The sequence below is a fragment of the Hyalella azteca genome, unplaced genomic scaffold (genome assembly GCF_000764305.2).
Source record: "Hyalella azteca isolate HAZT.00-mixed unplaced genomic scaffold, Hazt_2.0.2 contig8694, whole genome shotgun sequence".
Lineage (NCBI taxonomy): Eukaryota > Metazoa > Arthropoda > Malacostraca > Amphipoda > Hyalellidae > Hyalella > Hyalella azteca.
The window spans coordinates 57,240-74,894 of record NW_025938780.1 but is presented as its reverse complement, the minus strand read 5'-3'; the positions used below and the strand labels follow the sequence as shown (position 1 = coordinate 74,894).

Sequence of the window (17,655 nt, the reverse complement as noted above, 5' to 3'; positions counted from 1 at the left end):
ACTGAATACCTCCTTACTTGCAGGAGGCGGGGGTTATATCTTATTACTGAATACCTCCTTACTTGCAGGAGGCGGGGGCTATATCTAATTACTGAATACCTCCTTACTTGCAGGAGGCGGGGGCTATATCTTAATACTGAATACCTCCTTACTTACAGGAGGCGGTGCAGGAGGCTCAGGCGCAGGTGACCCTTCTGCAGCAGAAGCTCGCGTCCAACGAGGGCGTGGCTGCTGACCTAACAGCTGCAACCCGCCAGATAGAGGATATTAAGGTGACCATAAGGTGTAAAGTGACCATATGACTATAAGATGAGTTTAAAATGTCACCAGACGTTCGCCGCAATTTTTCAGTGTTGTCAGAGTGCTCGCGCTCTGCGACCAAACGCCGGTAACTATCTTGTTAGAAAACCGATCTAAATAAAGTTTGTGCCACGGTTCAGAGCACAGTCACACAATCTATCGCAGAGGCTCAGGCACTAGATCATTAGTGAAGCTATAGAGCAGAATGAGCTTAGTTAGAACCTTACCTTAGAGCTGACAGGAAACAATTGACTCCCGGACTCACAGCTACTCTGACCTGACCTCGCACTACGAAGCTGCTGCTGAAGTAAGGGCGGCTACGGCAGTCGGTACATACTAATCACACTTTCGGTACATACTAAAACAAATGCACATGAAATGAATAAACGAATGCTGGTAATAAAATGACTGATAACAGTGAATAATCACCATCGTTCATAAACTTGAGCACAAGATTTAAGATGGCTATAAGAAGAAGATGGCATGACTATAAGAATTGTCTTCTGTAGTACACCTAATGCCTGAGATAGCCGAATTTCTAATCTGAGGCTGGAGGTGAGTTGTGCCGCGCCTGGTATGAGCGTGAGACTGGCCTTGTAGGGCGTCAAGATTAATATAATTATATGGACTGTAGTTGATTGCATATTGGAATTAATAATTGTGATTATATTGGTCATAATTTGGAGTGTATTGGAACGGGAACACTATTATAACATAGGTCATAGTTTGGAGGGTATAGGACCTGATTATTTTTGTGACAGTGTACTGGCTATTTACTAGTTATTACATTATTTCTGCTTCAATTGATGACCATGATTATTTGTATGAAGGTGGACAAGCAGGAGGTGGAGCGCAAGCTGCAGGAAGCTCTGCAGGAGGCTTCAGGTCTGCAGCGCGAGCTGCAGGAACGCGACGTGCAAATCACCAAACTGCAGGAGGTGCGCTCATTACCCCTTAATTACTTTTCAACTCTTAATATTACCCCTTAACCCTTACAGGAGCAAAAGTGTACAGTTGCATAGGTGCAACTATTCCTATACTCGGTATGTCGGTGTGAAATTTTGCTGTCTTAGCAGTCCTAGAAGGATTTTAAGTAAGAATATCATCGATGACGGTTAGAGTGTACAAAAGGTTAAGAGGTTTATAGACGGCGTCCTTTGTGCTGCAGGGCACGGCGCTTCTGGAGGAGCTGTGCTGGGGTAACAGGTTAACATACTAAAGGTTAAGAGGTTAATGAGGACGTCCTTTGTGCTGCAGGGCACGGCGCTGCTGAAGGATCTATGCTCGGAGCAGGACGAGCAGCTGGCTCAGCTCGACACGCTCGACGAGAGGATGCAGCTGCAACGCCAGCAGCGGTACTTAATATTAAATCTTTATCTCAACTGTTATAATTATAATTATATAATTTATATCTCAAATGATATATTCTTTATGTTCAATTAAATGTTCACTAGGCCAGTCAAGCATTCATAACATCGATATTGGACACAGTGTCGCCGTGCCTGCCATGGGTTGAGACCGCACAGCCCTGCTGTGCGCCACCAGTCACGACGCCTCGTATATAAATATAAACCTCGCTTTTAAAGTCCCTGTACAAATTCTCACATGGTTATCAACAGTTAGTTATTAGTTAACAATTATTTAATATCGAAATGCACTCCTTCTAGAATTTCTGTTCTCAGCTGTTGATATTAACTCAGCTGTTGAGTGAAACTTATTTCTGTGAATACTTTCTTTATGTAGTGTTATGTTTTCTGAATCTGTGAAACGTTTCGTTGCGTTTATTAATTATTTGGAGGTGTTGAATGCAGGGAAAAGCTGGAGGAGCAAGTGCAGAGTCTGCAGTGCGAAGTGAAGGCAGCCAAAGCTCAGGTCAACGAGGAGAAGTCTCTGAAGGTTTTCCAGGAGCGGCAGGTTAAGACACTGCAGGCGCAGCTGCAGCAGCAGGAGGCTACGCACCAGCAGGAGCAAGACGCCCTCAACAAACACTGCGACGAATACGCGGCCAGCAACAGTAAACTGCTGCTTAGGGTGAGTCATTAGGAGCAAACTGCCGCTTAGGGTGAGTCATTAGGAGCAAACTGTTGCTTAGGGTGAGTCAGTAGGAGCAAACTGCTGCTTAGGGTGAGTCATTAGGAGCAAACTGCTGCTTAGGGTGAGTCATTAGGAGCAAACTGCTGCTTAGGGTGAGTCATTAGGAGCAAACTGCTGCTTAGGGTAAGTCAGTAGGAGCAAACTGCTGCTTAGGGTAAGTCATATCCTCGTTTGACGACGAATCCCACTCAGTAATCCTCGTTTGACGACGAATCCCATTCAGTCATGGAGCAAACTGCTGCTTAGGGTGAGTCATTAGGAGCAAACTGCTGCTTAGGGTAAGTCAGTACGAGCAAACTGCTGCTTAGGGTGAGTCATTAAGAGCAAACTGCTGTTCAGGCTGTTTATGTGTTAACAGCTCTGGCTTATAGGGAGTGATCTATGTCTAACGACCACACGATCGCAATTATATGTATGACTGTTTTGTGTACATGATAGTTCATTAAATCTCCTTCAATATAGTATCATATATCGTTCTTTGATGTATTTGTGCAACTGCGTGTGCAGCTGAGTGAGCTGGAGAAGGAGCTGTTCAGCACCGAGGCGACGGTGCAGGCGCTGGAGGAGAGCGCTGAGGTGCAGAAAGAGCAGCTGGAGGCGCTGCAGCAGGAGGCACAGGGACACATTAAGCACATCCAGGCCCTCAAGGACACAAACTTTCAGCTAACGCAGGGACTGGAGGAGGCCATAGAGAAGGGGCAGCTGTACAAGAGGAAGATGACGGAGCTGGCAGGTTTGTAGGGTCTGTTGGGGGCTGCAGGAGCTGGCCGGTGTGTTGGGTGCTGATGAACTAATGTCGCACAATTTACTATTGATTTTTGTTCACAGCTTCTTTTGATAATAGTCATGGTGTCAATAACTTGTTTATATGCCATAATTCTGCTCCATATTAAGAACTGCTGGCTGGTTTGTATCCAGTCTGCCTGAGTATCAGCGCGACGCTTGTCATATTCCGTAACCGGCGCCACCACCACTTCAGGAACTCAGTAGTACATGTGTGGATAATTGGTACAATTAAATGCTCACGATAATGACGGTATATTGAATGACTTCCGCCGCAGGCCATCTCGAGGAAGAGCGCGAGGTGATGCGAGACAAAGAGCTTAGGACGAAGATGACGACCGAGCAGCAGACGAAGCTGATAGACTTCCTGCACGCCAAGCTCGACGACAGCAACAAGAAGAAGAGCAGGGTGGGTTGGGAGGGGGAGTTGCCACGTGATTCTGGCTAGGCACTATATTGTGGCTAAAATTACATTACGGAAGTTGAGCTTATAATATGGCATGAATAATGGACATGTTGTGTTACAGACGCTGTCTTCCAAGCTGTTCGGTGGGCGTGACAAGGAGAACCAGAGCCTCACCCCCTACAAGTCTCGTTCCCACCTTCCCACCCCCGACAAATGCACGCTAGCCACCACCCCTCACCCCAACGCCACGCCGCTGCAACACTCCAAGCTCCTCAAGACCTCCTCCACTCCCCCCCAGTCCCACAAAACCCCATCTACCCTCTTACCCCAGTCCTCACTCAAGCCCCCCGTTGCCAAAACTTCATCTGCTCAGTTTGCAACTCCCATGAATGAGTTCAAGACTCCCAAAGTCGACTTAAGGACTCCCAAAGTTGATTTCAAGACTCCCAAAGTTGGCACCAGCAATGCAAGTGTGGCAGCAGGGGCAGAAGGCACCCCCACCACGGGCAGGAGCAGAGAGCTGGCCAGTCGCCAGCGCATCCGGCACGATATCCCACATAGGTGCGGGTTTATTGTTTTAGACGCTTAAAACGGTATATTTTTCTCTTATAATTCAGTGTCTCCCAAACTGAGTGAACATTTTTCTATGGGTTAAATATCCTTTTTGAATGGAAGTTGATGTGTAACTGGAATAAATTTGCACTTGCATGAAAGCCGACAACATTTGTGTTATGTGTAGGGGCAACTTGCTTACTGTCAACTGTCATATTTTGGTTGCAGACCATAGATGTAATTAATACGTTTATGAGTGACACCTAAAGTCTACAGTCATGCTTAGTGTCATTTGTATCCCTAGACAAAAGGTGTAACTAACACGTTTATGAAGAACGCCTTTAGTCTATAGACATGCTTAGTTTCGTACTATATCCGTAGACTAAAGGTGCTACTCATAAACATGTTAGTTATACCTTATGCCTATAGACACAATATGAAAATAAACAGGTAGTATCTGTAGACAAAGTTGTGTCTAACATGTTTATGAGTGAATAGCAAGCTATTTATATTGACAGGTTCGAGCGCAGCATGATCGTGCAGGTCGGCCGGTGTTCAGGGTGTCTGTCTAGCGTGCCCCGCGGGAGGTTCGCTTACCGTTGCAGCCACTGCGGTGCGGTGGCCCATAAGCACTGCACCACTGGGGTGCCTGCGACCTGTGGATTACCACAGCAACTGGCGCAACACTTCACCCACAACACGCAGACGGCCAAAGTCCTGCATGAGGGATGGGTTAAGATACCCAAGTGAGTCAGATGCTGCGTGGTGCGTGAGGGAGGTGGCTGTAATTACCTCGTTATTTTGTCGTCATAGATGCTGCCATAAATTACGCAAGATGCGAACAGAACATAGAAGATTCGTGTGGATATTAATTAAAAAATTTTAATTTTTGTTTTAGTTTATCCAACTTTATTTTTGGTGGCCTTGATAGAATGCCATATTCGTGCAGGGCCAGCAAAGCCTGCTGGGAGTTCTGCTTCACCAGGCTGCTCTCCAACGGAGACTTGCTGGTGTTCGATCACGAGCCTAGCGACGCCGGCGACTGCAGCCTGGCTGCTCCACCATCTTGCAACGCACCTACCTCTGCAGCAGGTGTTTCAGAGCTGCAGCCTACCTCCACCATCTCACTGTGCGTGCCCAACTGCAGGCTGGAGGTGGTGTCTGCTGTGCCCAGGTCGGAGATACCAGCTACTTCTACCGTCGACCTGCCATATGTGTTCAAGGTTCGTATTCCTAACTTGTACTATGTACACAAGGTGCATACCTAACCTGCCCTACGTGCTCAAGGTGAGTACCCGACCTGCATAGCCACTAGTGTGAGACTCTAACCGTGAGGGTGAATACTCCTCCATCAGGGCAGGAAAGCCCATATGCCACCCTGTATACATGCACATGACGTGCCTATACATATGTCCAAGTACGACTTTAAGCTCGTAGTAAACCTGAGCAAACGTTTGCTAGTTGAACGAATTTTTACTTGCTAACCTAAAACTAAATTATAATTTATGTGTATTCATCATTTGGATGGTCGATAAGTTGATTTGATAGTGTGAGCCTTAAAAATAACATATGAAAAGCTCAACATATTCTCCTTCTATTTATTTGGTGACATGACTCATAATGTGTTGTGGTGTGGCAGGTGGACGTCCTGCGCGGCTACCAGCAGTCCATCGAGCGCCTCTACCTCATGACGAGTAACTTCGAGCAGAAGCAGCGCTGGGTCGCCGCCCTTGAGCATGTCGCCCAACAGGTAGGGTCGCCGCCCTCGAGCATGTCGCCCAACAGGTCAGGGTAACCGTGTCGTCCATCAGACAGCGGGACGCCATTGTATGAGCCGTGTGCGTGTGATCAGCAGTAACCTGAAACTGGGCATGCTCCCAGTTTCATGTTGCGTATTTCCTCTGTCATGGCCGTGGGAGTCTTCTGTTCTTGGAGTAATATGTCCTATCAGCTGCCAGGTCAACAGAGTAGTAGTAGTAGTAGGGGGAAGATTTCTAGCACTTCAGATCAGTTTCGTCTATTTCGCGCCGAAGGTGCAGTATTCAGTTTTACAGGGTCAGGTTTCTTTGTTGGTTTTAGGCTCGCAGCCTGATTCATCTGGTCATGGGTGTATGCTTCTCTGTTTCTTAGGCGCAGGTTCAATCCGTCTTCTGTCGTTTCATCTCAACCAGTAATGTGCTGAAACGAATGTGTTTTGTCGAAGGTGTGGGTCTTTTCTGACCTATGTCATGGTGCCGTGCTAGATATCCGGCAACAGGTGACATTCGATTAGATATTGTCTAAGATTGTCAGTTCTAAAGATGCTTCGGGGAACTTCCCTCAGCATCCTAGACAGCATTTCATTTGGGCTCAACAAAGGCCGTAGTATCAAAAATAGTCATGATTTCGTATCTCCCGCAGCCAATAACTGACGGCTCTTCAAGCTAAACCTCCCCAATAACAGACCGAAAGTTCGCCGCTACGTGTATTTGGGCTACTCTGAGAACTTTAGCTTGTTTTGATAGCATGGCCCCAAATCTCTTATGCTCCTGCCTGGAGTGTAGATTGCTCTAGCCTTTGCTGACAAGTGTCATGAGGTGTTATGTCTTATGTTACTAGGTGTTAATATATTGTTTATTAAATATTATGATATTTGTTACGAAGGTATAAGTTAAAACTATGAGTTGTTATGTGCAGTGTGGTGACAGCGTGAGCGTGACAGGCGACAGCAACGTGAGAGTGCTGCCTCTACTGCAGCTACCAGCATCTTCCCTCACCCCCAACACACTCATCTTCATCCATGATGACGTAAGTAGTAGTTTTTTCTCTAAACATCTTTTTTCTAAATAGGTACTATTGATCGCTATAATTTCAATGCTTGCATCCACGCGATTTCGGATTGTGAAAAGTGGCATGCCATCAACAACTCCATGCCCTGTTCACCCTCAGTGTTTGCTATGAGCTGCGTTTCTCAGATGGGTTTGCCGTATGCATAAGTTCACCTCGCTCAAGCAGGTGTGCCTGCTGGGGTGCGAGGAGGGACTGGTGTCCTGCAGCGTGGAGGGGTCGGGAGAGCTCCTGAAGAAAGCGCGGCTGGGGAGCCTGAGTGCCGTGCAGCAGCTCCTGGACATACCCACTGCCCAGAGGGTGGCTGTTATCGCTGGTAGGGAGGAGGGAGGGGTGTTGCTACTGAACGTGCCTACTGATTGGCGCTGATGGATGATGGCTCAGTTAATTGTAATCATCGCCTTCCATTGCGATGCAGGAACGAATGCAACTTGATTATCGCGGCACGTGCAAGAAAAGCTGTACGTGCGGTAGTATTTGGTGAGGCGGGCACACTGACTGTAAATAATCTGGACGGCTTAGAGTGAAATGAAAAGTTGATATTGTTAGTCTGATTAGAGGAAAAGAGTAATGCTTTATGCAACTACCATATAAATAGTTCATAGGGCGCAATAATAGTCATTTGTTGCTGCCAACCCTCAGGGGAGGACCGTAGCGTGTACTTGCTGCCCCACGCGACGCTGCTGGGGGCGGCCCGCCACTGCAGCGCCGACGAGCCCAACGTCCCCCACGAGGCCGTGGCTGCCCTCAGCGGCGTCAGGTGCCACCTGCTCGCCACTGGCGTCACCACCAACGGCGCCACCTTCATGTGTGCCGCTGCTGAGGACAGGGTCAGGTGAGGCCACCACCAGCTTGTGACGTAGGGCACTGCCGTGTGACGTAGGGCACTGCCTTGTGACGTAGGGCACTGCCTTGTGACGTAGGGCACTGCCGTGTGACGTAGGGAACTGCCGTGTGACGTAGGGCATTGCCTTGTGACGTAGGGCACTGCCGTGTGACGTAGGGCACTGCCGTGTGACGTAGGGCACTGCCTTGTGACGTAGGGCACTGCCGTGTGACGTAGGGCACTGTCTAACGACTTGACACTGCCTTACGACAATAGGCACGAGCCACATAATGCAGTACAGCGCCTCACTCTCGCCCGTCAGGCCCTGAAGGAGCAGCTGGTGAAGGAGCGCGCCGACCGCGCGGCCATGGAGACGCGCACTCTGGCCCTTGTGCGGGACATTAAAGCCAAGTGGAAGAAGGAGGAGGAGCTGAAGCTGGGGGCGCTGAAGGAGGAGTGTGAGGTGAGGGATAAGTGGAAGGGGGATTGTCGGTTGAGGGAAAAGTTGAAAGAGGATTGTGGGTTTAGTAAAAAGTGGAAGGAGGATTGTCGGTTGAGGGAAAAGTGGTGAGGACAGCGCGTGCATTGCCTAGCAATAAACGTTTTTTCAGCTGTGGAAGGAGACGCTGCGAGATGAACATCAGAAGGTCATTGAGCAGACCACGGAGATGCAGCACCTGCAGCAGCAGCAGAGCGTCCTGCAGCAGCAGCTGCAGCACTGCAAGCAGCAGGCCAGGCAGAAGGTAATAAGCAGCGCTGCTGTATGGGCCGTAGGTCGTCTTATTGATAGAACTTCTACAGTATCTATGATATGTAACACCTGGAGCAACGTTCTCAAAATATAGACATTTGTACAATTACACTCATCTTCTCTTCAGTTGAGAAGTTGCTCTATCACATGCATATATTAGCTTCTACAATATGTTTGAACATTCATTCACCGCTTCATTCACTTACTAGTGCGAAATCCTAGTCTCCAAGTATATATGCTAACTTCATTTCATTTGTCATGAACTTCTTCAATTGATGCATTTTAAGAGATAATTGATATATTTATCTTTTAATGCTGATGAAAATGCTGTAATAACTAAGAAATATTTATTTCTAAAAATTTCTTCTTTTTGTTAGAAGGCGAAAAACAGTACAAACTGGTGTCCCATAGGGGCCCTACATTTCTCACATTTACACCCGCAATCATCTTGTCGAGCCGAGTTACCGCCGAGAGGTTAAGATCTCGTCAAATTCTGTTTCATTCAGGACCAGGAGATAGTGAAGCTTAAAGAGCAGCTCACCAGCCTGAAGGAGGCGGCGACCGCCACGGATGCGGCCACCAGCGACCTCGCCCTCACCAAGGCCGCGCTGGCGACCACCACGGAGGAGCGCGACGTCCTGCGGGACCGCGTCGCGCTGCTCGAGTCCCAGTGGGATGAGAAGGTGGCGCTGGAAGCTCGGGAGGACAAATTGACCGAGCTACAGGCACAGAGAGACAGGATATCCGCGCTGGAGGCCGAGTTGTCCCACATGCAGAAGACGCTGGACGAGACAGAGACCAAGTCGTTCGAAGAGATGCAGCGCATCACAGAGACACACGATAAGGTTAGTGTAGAAATGGTGGGACTCTTGCTCTCTAGTCACGTCTGACTGGGCACTCAACAACCTTGTTGGTGCAGTGCTGTTAACAATATGCCTGCACATCTACACTGGTAAAAAAAACGGTCTCACCGGCATTAAAGTGGCCGGCCGCTACGTGAAAATAAACTGTTTATCCGTTTTTCAGATGTAAGGTTTTCTAGTGTTAAATTTTAATAAAAACGGCCATACGGTGTTTCTTTTCACGTGTCGGCCGGCCACCAGAACGCTATGGAGACCGTTTAACGGCGATTGTTGTAACAGTGTATTATTTGAGAGATCAATAACGCTTTAGGACATAGGTTTCACGATTTTTCAGCTTGTTTATTTAAAGTTCACATTATGCATTTATAGCGTACGTAACGACCTTAGGATATTTTCTCCTCTTCATTTTTTCCAAAATGGATAGATAAGTGAATAAATTTATCCCCAGCATCAGAACTACTGCGTTTAGATAGAGTGTAAGTGGCAGAAGTGCAAGCTTTTATAGAGGGAGCTACGGGTGACTCCTTTCAGAGCGCGACTGCTTGCCGTGGTTGGAGGTGCTGAGTGCGGCCGCTCTCTTAATTAATAAGGGCGCCTGTAGGTCGGGAACAGCTCCTCATATTCATGGTGGTTCTTGCTTAACGCGGCTTCGTCTTGCAGGTGATCGCAGTGAAGCAGGCGCTGGTACAGGAGCTGCAATTTAACCTAAAAGTAGAGCGGCAGGAGCGCAGCCAGCAGAGCGCGCAGCTACGTCTCCTGCAGCAGCAGGTGCAGGAGGCGCGAACCAGCCAGGCGCAGATGGCTACAGAATTGCAGGTGGTGCAGGAGAGCAAGCACGAGGAGCTACAGGCGGTCAACAAACAGCTGGACGCGACGCAGCATTTGCTGCAGGAGGAACAGCGCAAGGCGCAACATAGCGCCACGCAACTGCGTTAGTCATCTACTCATCTTTCTACTGCCTTAGGCATATTAACAGTTAAGGTGGTAGTAACAGTTATCTTTGTAGTAAATATCTCTCTCTGAGCTGCCAGTGAAGGTTTTCAGCTGCCACAGTCAAGGCGGTGCTAGTTTTCAAAGACCATTCCATTGTCTACATGAGAATTCAGTTCAATCTAGGCCTGGCTTGTCACGCACTCTGGTGTCAGCATCTTCGTTTTTGTGGGTCAGCAATAAGTTTAGAATCGTGCAAACTCGTGTAGCATCCTCTCCTGCTTGCCGTATAACAATGCCTTCATGATTGGGAGTTCAATAGCAGTGAACCGGGGATCTCATCTAACCAAGGGTGACGTTTTTATCATGAATCAATCGCTGCATCTCTTTATTGAATCTCTTTGCATTAATATTATAGTCTCTTTGAAGCTGTAGATAAAATCTAGGATTTTTTACTTCAGCCGCAGTGTTATTAATAGTGATTTTAACTCTGACGTTGCAGAGCTCTGCGAGGAGCGCGTGGCAGAGTTGCAGAGCGCCATGAAAGAAGCAGAGGCCCGCAGAGCAGAGCGGCAGCAGAGTGGTTCAGAGCTGCAGAGTCTAGCAGAGCAGCTGAGCAGAGCGAGAGAGGCCGCTGCCAGAGCTGAAGAGAACGTCAAGATCACTTCAGAGCTGCTAGAGCAGGTGAGGTGATGTGCTTGGAAACGACCGAGTAGCTTCTGCTCCGAACTAAATAAGTAAAACAGTGATAAAAGCAATCATTGAATGCTTTGGAATAACCAAATTCAGTAAAAACATTCAATGCAGTTGATAAGTTATGTCAGTCAAAGTATGTGTCTTTTTTATGGTGTAATTTGCTCTTCCCTGTGGCCTCTGGGGCGAGTATATCAAAATTTTGATGAGCAATAGAAAACCTGCTACTACCAATGACACCAACACATCGCCTACACGTAACACGCATCACCTACATGTAACACACATCACCTACACGTAACACGCATCACCTACACGTAACACGCATCACCTACACGTAATACGCACCACCTACATGTAGCACGCACCACCCACACGTAAGACGCAGCGCCTGCTCGTCACCAACATCTATGTTCCACATCACTACCAAGTCACCAACAGTTGGCTTCTGTGTCACCAACACATCACTAACTGCTATCTAAACGTTCCATGCCTTGGCAGGAGCGCTCCTTGGCGTCACGGCTGCGTCTAGACGTGAAGGTGGCAGAGCGCGAGCTGCGGGGCGCGCGGGAGAAGATAGACTTGTTGCGGGAGTGTGCCCGTGACAACAGGGAGGCTCTGAAGAGTGGGCAGGTGAGTTGCAGGGGGCGCGGGAGAAGATAGACTTGTTGCGGGGATGTGCCCGTGACAACAGGGCGGCCTTCAGCACTGTTGTGTGCTGTACATACAACAGGGCGGCCCTCAGCACTGTTGTGTGCTGTACATACAACAGGGCGGCCCTCAGCACTGTTGTGTGCTGTACTGTACCTGTCTCTTATACACATCTAGATGTGTATAAGAGACAGGGTGAGGACAGGGTCAGGTGAGGCCACCACCAGCGGCGCCACCTTCATGTGTGCCGCTGCTGAGGACAGGGGTCAGGTGAGGCCACCACCAGCGGCGCCACCTTCATGTGTGCCGCTGCTGAGGACAGGGTCAGGTGAGGCCACCACCAGCAGTGCCACCTTCATGTGTGCCGCTGCTGAGGACAGGGTCAGGTGAAGCCACCACCAGTGGCGCCTTCATGTGCTCCGCTGCTTTTGAAGTTATAATACAAATTTTGATAAAACTCAGACTTTAGGTCTAGTACAGAAATAAAGTTTCGTTTGTCAGCATGGTTCAAATGCCTGCATGAAGTTATTATTGATTTTATGTTGTGCAGCATCTTGGTCTGGGACACAAGCAGCAGCCAGCTGCAGGTGGTGCGGCAGTACGGCACCCAGGAGGCCTGCACCAGCTGTCTCTTCACGCCAGCTGCCCTCATCGTAGCCGCGGACAAGCTCTACGAGATCGACCTCACCAGCTTCAGCATTGAAGAGTTCCTTGATGAGAGCGACACGTCGCTGGCGTATGCGGTCTACGGCACCGCTCGCCTCAGCTCTTATCCCCTGGCCATACTGCAGGTGCTCTACTGCAGGTTGCTCTGCAGGTGCTCTACTGCAGGCTGCTCTGCAGGTGCTCTACTGCAGGCTGCTCTGCAGGTGCTCTACTGCAGGCTGCTCTGCAGGTGCAGGTGCTCTCCTGCAGGCTGCTGTGCAGGTGCTCTCCTGCAGGCTGCTGTGCAGGTGCTCTCCTGCAGGCTGCTGTGCAGGTGCTCTCCTGCCGGCTGCTCTGCAGGTGCTCTATTGCAGGCTGCTGTGCAGGTGCAGGTGCTCTCCTGCAGGCTGCTGTGCAGGTGCTCTACTGCAGGCTGCTGTGCAGGTGCTCTACTGCAGGCTGCTGTGCAGGTGCTCTACTGCAGGCTGCTGTGCAGGTGCTCTCCTGCAGGCACGACACGTCCACGAGAGGACGTCCGACGACACGTCCACGAGAGGACGCCCTACGAGACGTCCACGAGAGGACGAGGCTGCTGTGCAGGTGCTCTGCTGCAGGCTGCTGTGCAGGTGCTCTACTGCAGGCTGCTCTGCAGGTGCTCTCCTGCAGGCTGCTCTGCAGGTGCTCTACTGCAGGCTGCTCTGCTGGTGCTCTCCTGCAGGCTGCTGTGCAGGTGCTCTCCTGCAGGCTGCTCTGCAGGTGCTCTCCTGCGGGATGCTCTGCAGTTGTTCAGGATGCTGTCTAAGTGCTACATGTTACCCTGCTTGCGCTTTACTTCTGAGTGGTCTGAAGACCCTCAGCTCTACTACAGGGGGTTGTGCATGTGCTTTGACTGTATTATGCCGGCGCTCTATCTCCGTGTATTGTGCTGGGGCCCACTGTGGCAGTAAATGCTACGCTCTTTTATTCAATATATCTTCAAGGTATTCTCTGTGCTCTGATTGTCTAGAAACTCATCGTCAAGATCCCAGTTTAAAGCGATGGACCTAGTGAATTTTCATGTTCATCAGGGCTATGTTGTTAAGCTTGAACATTTTCCTGGTTTCTGTAAGAACACTCAAATTGATTAATAAAAAAAAAATTCAATTGTGAAAGTTTATCATTCATTTTAAGGCGTTGAGTGATTCTCTTTTGGAATTAAATCCCATTTTGGTTGCGGATTTAATCTTTAGAACATTATGCTTATTACAGTGTTGTAGTTTGGACTAACTTTTAGGTATGAAAATTCTGTTAATTCTCAATTTGACAGTCCTGATTAGTTGATTGATCACCTGCTATTATTTAGGATAATCTATTAAAGTCAATAGTTGTTTGTTATAAGGAAGCATCTGGGATGGCAGCTAGGAACAAATAAATCTGAGTTTGTGCTAATCCTTCCAATTGATCGTCTGTGTTCTTGTAGATCGTCTGTGTTCTTTGATATTTTATTACTTTTTATGAGACGAAGCCTTCGCCAGGTGTCGGAGAGCGGCAAGTATGGCGAGTTTCTGATCTGCTTCAACGAGTTCGCTTTGTTTGTGGATCCTTACGGCCAGAGGTCCAGGGAGCACGACATCAAGTTCACCAGGGTGCCCATTGCAATAGGTGAGTTCCCTACGTCAAGATATCAACTTCACCAGGGTGCCCATTGTGATGGACGAGTCCCCTGTGAGTGGTGAGGTGACATCACAAACGAGTCTAACTCATAGGTTTGTGTGCTTGCTCCGTTTCCAGCGTTATTTTTTTTTAACTAACGTGTTTAACACCTGTATTTTATTAGGAATTTTAGTTCAAAGCCTTGTATCATTGAGGAGCAAAGCAAACTTTTGGCATTTTTAATCTTGGAATTTACATAATTGAATTGTTTGAAATTTTTGCACTTCTGATTCTGATTTCTGTGACTGTTGTGTTCTGTTGTGCAGAATACTGTGACGGGAAGCTCTATCTTCTGCACTCCAACTGCATTGAGGTGCTCAGGATCACCAGTGACAGTTTCACCAAGGTGCGTCTGCTTTACCACCAAGGTGCGTCTGCTTTACCACCAAGGTGCGTCTGCTTTACCACCAAGGTGCGTCTGCTTTTGGTGGTTCCACGCAGACGAGCACCACCAAGGTGCGTCTGCTTTACCACCAATGTGCGTCTGCTGCACCACCAAGGTGCGTCTATTGTACCCTCCCCTCTTCGCCTCCCTGCCTCTTACTGTTCAGTCTTCAGTCGCGTGTGTTGGTGCGCTCTCAAGCTTCATGTTAGTCCTCGTGCTTGTCAGCCATTAACTACATCGATATTTGTTATTAAATTCATATTTGTCCGTCCCTCGCAGGTGACGTCATCACAGACTGGCTTGGATGGGCCTGAGTTTGACTCGAGCAGCCTGGGTCCCAGCTGCCTGTCCGCCTCTATGGCCCTCAGCCAGCCTCACCTGATCGGCAAGCGTGCAGGTGAGCAAAGGGCCAAGGGGCGTGTGGTGTGCGGTTCCTACCACGTGTAAGGTACCATGAGCGTAGTGTGTGGTTCCTATCAACCATAAGGCACCATGCTCGCAGTGTGTGGTTCCTACCAATTCAAAGTTAGAAAGAAACCTGGTAATTATTATGTAAATGTGTGAATATTTTGGGAGTGCGAGCTTGCTGATATAGGTCCTGAGTATAGGTCTCTTCGTTACGTTTCACTGGTTCAACGCAGTCAATGCAATTTATTATCAGAGCTTATTAAAATAGAACGCTACAGGCTGCAGAAGTGTTACGGTTAGACCTCAGACTCTTTTGAACTGATGCACTAGATATATTCTCATCAACGACTCGTGTGTGGTTATTGCGCAATTTTAGCTCAATCACAATGTTAAAGTAATTACTGTACGTTAAGTCCTATTACACTTCTTGAATGATCTATGAACTAAATATTAATACGAGGTTCCTAGGACTCAACAAAATACTTCTGATTGCTTTAAAGAAGCATCTGGGTGCTTATTAATAAAACTAATGCTTTGGCTTATATTTGGCCAATGTTGAGGACGATAGCTGCCGCTTGAAGAGTGGAGACAGAGCGTGCAAATATGATAAAACTACACATGATTAAGTAGATAAGAGAGAGAAATTAGAATTTCCATGTATGACCTCGGTGTCATACTGGCTACTGGTTTGTAACCAAATTAAGATGAATGCTAGGAAATGGAGTAACAATGCTGTAGGTACATTTTTTACCATTCCGAGTGGTAACTGCACCTTGTTTTGAGGGTGTATGATGTACCGTCGTATGAATATTATTCATCATCAAGTATTACATTTTCTTGTTGTAAAACAAGGCTGTTTGAGACAATTCAACAGAAAAACTCTAGACGCGAAGAACGAGATTCAGATTAACATAATTTGGTCGTTTTATCCGATCTGATTAATTGGAGAGAGATTTCCTCCTGGGAATAGTCAATGGGAAGTGGAACCGTAATGCCACCAAAGCCGTTGTTGGACTGCAGCTAAATCAGCTGAGATATCGTGTAGAAGATCAGGGTAAGGATTGCTAGCCCAGGGAATCCCTACGAGTTGAATGCGACTAATCGAATGACAATTTGTTTGTGTATCGTTCAATACGTTGTAGTATTGCTACCAAAATATGGAGCTGCACATGCCTGAAACTGTAAATTTTTGTTGTGTTTCATGGTGAACGTTTTACTGAGCGTGTTTACTGCAGGCGGAGTGGTGGTGCGATGCGAGGGCGAGCAAGGGTCGCTTGACGTGCTGCAGCTCACTGCAGAGTTCCCCTCCGCTGCCCTCAGCGGCTCTTGGTCCAGCCTGCCCAGCGCCATCACCACTGCGTCGTCCGACATGTGCGTTACATTTTCTTGAACTCCTGGCTCAGCATGCCTAGCGTCCATCAGACCCTTATAAACCTATTAAAGCACAGCACTTCTCATACCATGATATTATCAGCGTGCTGACCCTCATGTGACCTTATTGCGTATCTCCCTTGTTCACTTATTTCCCTCGATGCTTTCTAAGCATACCTTGTCTTATCTACTTGCTGGGTGCAATTAATAAATTACCTTCCTATTAAATAGTAACTCCTAATTTCACTGTTGTGCTCTCAACGGCTCAGTTTTCGCGCTTTTCTTCATTTGCCTTCTCTTTATATTATTACTTCGAGTGCGTTTAATTTTTATCGTGTACAGAGCGGACATCACGAGCGAGACGTCGGGAAGTCACAGCGTCGGCGAGAAGAGGAAGCAGGACGGCAAACCCGCGGCATCCTCCTCCGCCCGTGCCTCAGCGGCCCCCGCCAAGCGCTCCAAGCAAGACCTCGCTCACTGAGCTGACCAGGACGCTACACGTTTACCGTTAACACTAACCCGTAGTTAGACTTTATAATGCCTCAGAGAAGGTCATCTTTTTTTTCGACAAAGCTTCAATTCCTGTAACCTTTCGGGTGGTCATGAACGAGTACCTAGTAAACTCTGACGCCGGTAGTGACCGCAGTTTCTGTTTCCAGTGCGGGTATCCGCTCGGTTTTACTCAAACAAGATGGATATAGAGTTTAATCCAACAATAAGATAAGATCTTGATTATTCCCACCTTTTTCAACTCTTTCTCACTGATGAGAGAGTGGGAAAAGATGTGAGCACGTGTTGAGCGATTGTTTATCCACCATCAGCAGAAGCACTTGCTAATAGTAGAAGAAATTGTGTGTAGACCCTCGATTAGCCTATTTTTATTCGAATTTTGTTCGTTGTACTCGTTTTAATGCAGCAAATGTAATGTACCAAACTGAAAATATTCTAGGGTTCTTTGGCATTTGATGCTTTCTTCAATCAACTCTAACCATCAGTTACGCAGATATCGACCCGAAGTATGCAGGTTTAAAATCCCAAGCGTTATCCCTCTTTGCACGGATATCAGTTCATTATCCCTTCTATTTTAATCCCTCATTACACGTCTGTTCGTTCTTTATCCCTTATGTGTTAAACATTTAACAGGAGTTCTCCAGTGCTTGTTCATCATAAGTATTCAGATAGACGCTAATTAGCTTCTCATCCAGTCTCGGTAGGTGTGAAGCGTGAAACTCGAGTACGCTTAGAATTAGTATGAAGAGTTATATAATGCAATGGCCACTTTGGTCGCTCCTTGCCAGAAACCTTTATTCCTCTCAGTGTTTTATTTTCCTCTTAACCAAAATTTGTTCGGCTCCGTAGTAATAGTAACGCTCGTTGATTACACGAGCGTTAGAAGATTATTACACGGTGCCACAACGATCTAGCCTTGGTGGAGAGGAACGTTCATTTGATTGGACCAGAATTAAATTGATGCAGCTA

General features: G+C 47.7%; 1 protein-coding gene across 1 annotated transcript; it reads left to right on the top strand.

The window, feature by feature from the left end:
• Positions 1–158: 158 nt before the first annotated feature.
• On the top strand, positions 159–17,489 carry LOC108668012 (citron Rho-interacting kinase; the record flags this gene model as incomplete). The annotated part of the gene is given in 19 exon segments (XM_018155133.1): positions 159–272; positions 1,131–1,238; positions 1,558–1,655; positions 2,112–2,331; positions 2,902–3,127; positions 3,456–3,586; positions 3,705–4,144; positions 4,654–4,881; positions 5,085–5,358; positions 5,775–5,885; positions 6,812–6,922; positions 7,130–7,277; positions 7,604–7,796; positions 12,226–12,466; positions 13,835–13,961; positions 14,279–14,358; positions 14,677–14,794; positions 16,041–16,176; positions 16,519–17,489. Coding segments are annotated over 19 exon segments (3,243 nt in total), but the record flags the coding sequence as incomplete, so codon positions are not given.
• Between the last annotated feature and the right edge of the window lie 166 nt (positions 17,490–17,655).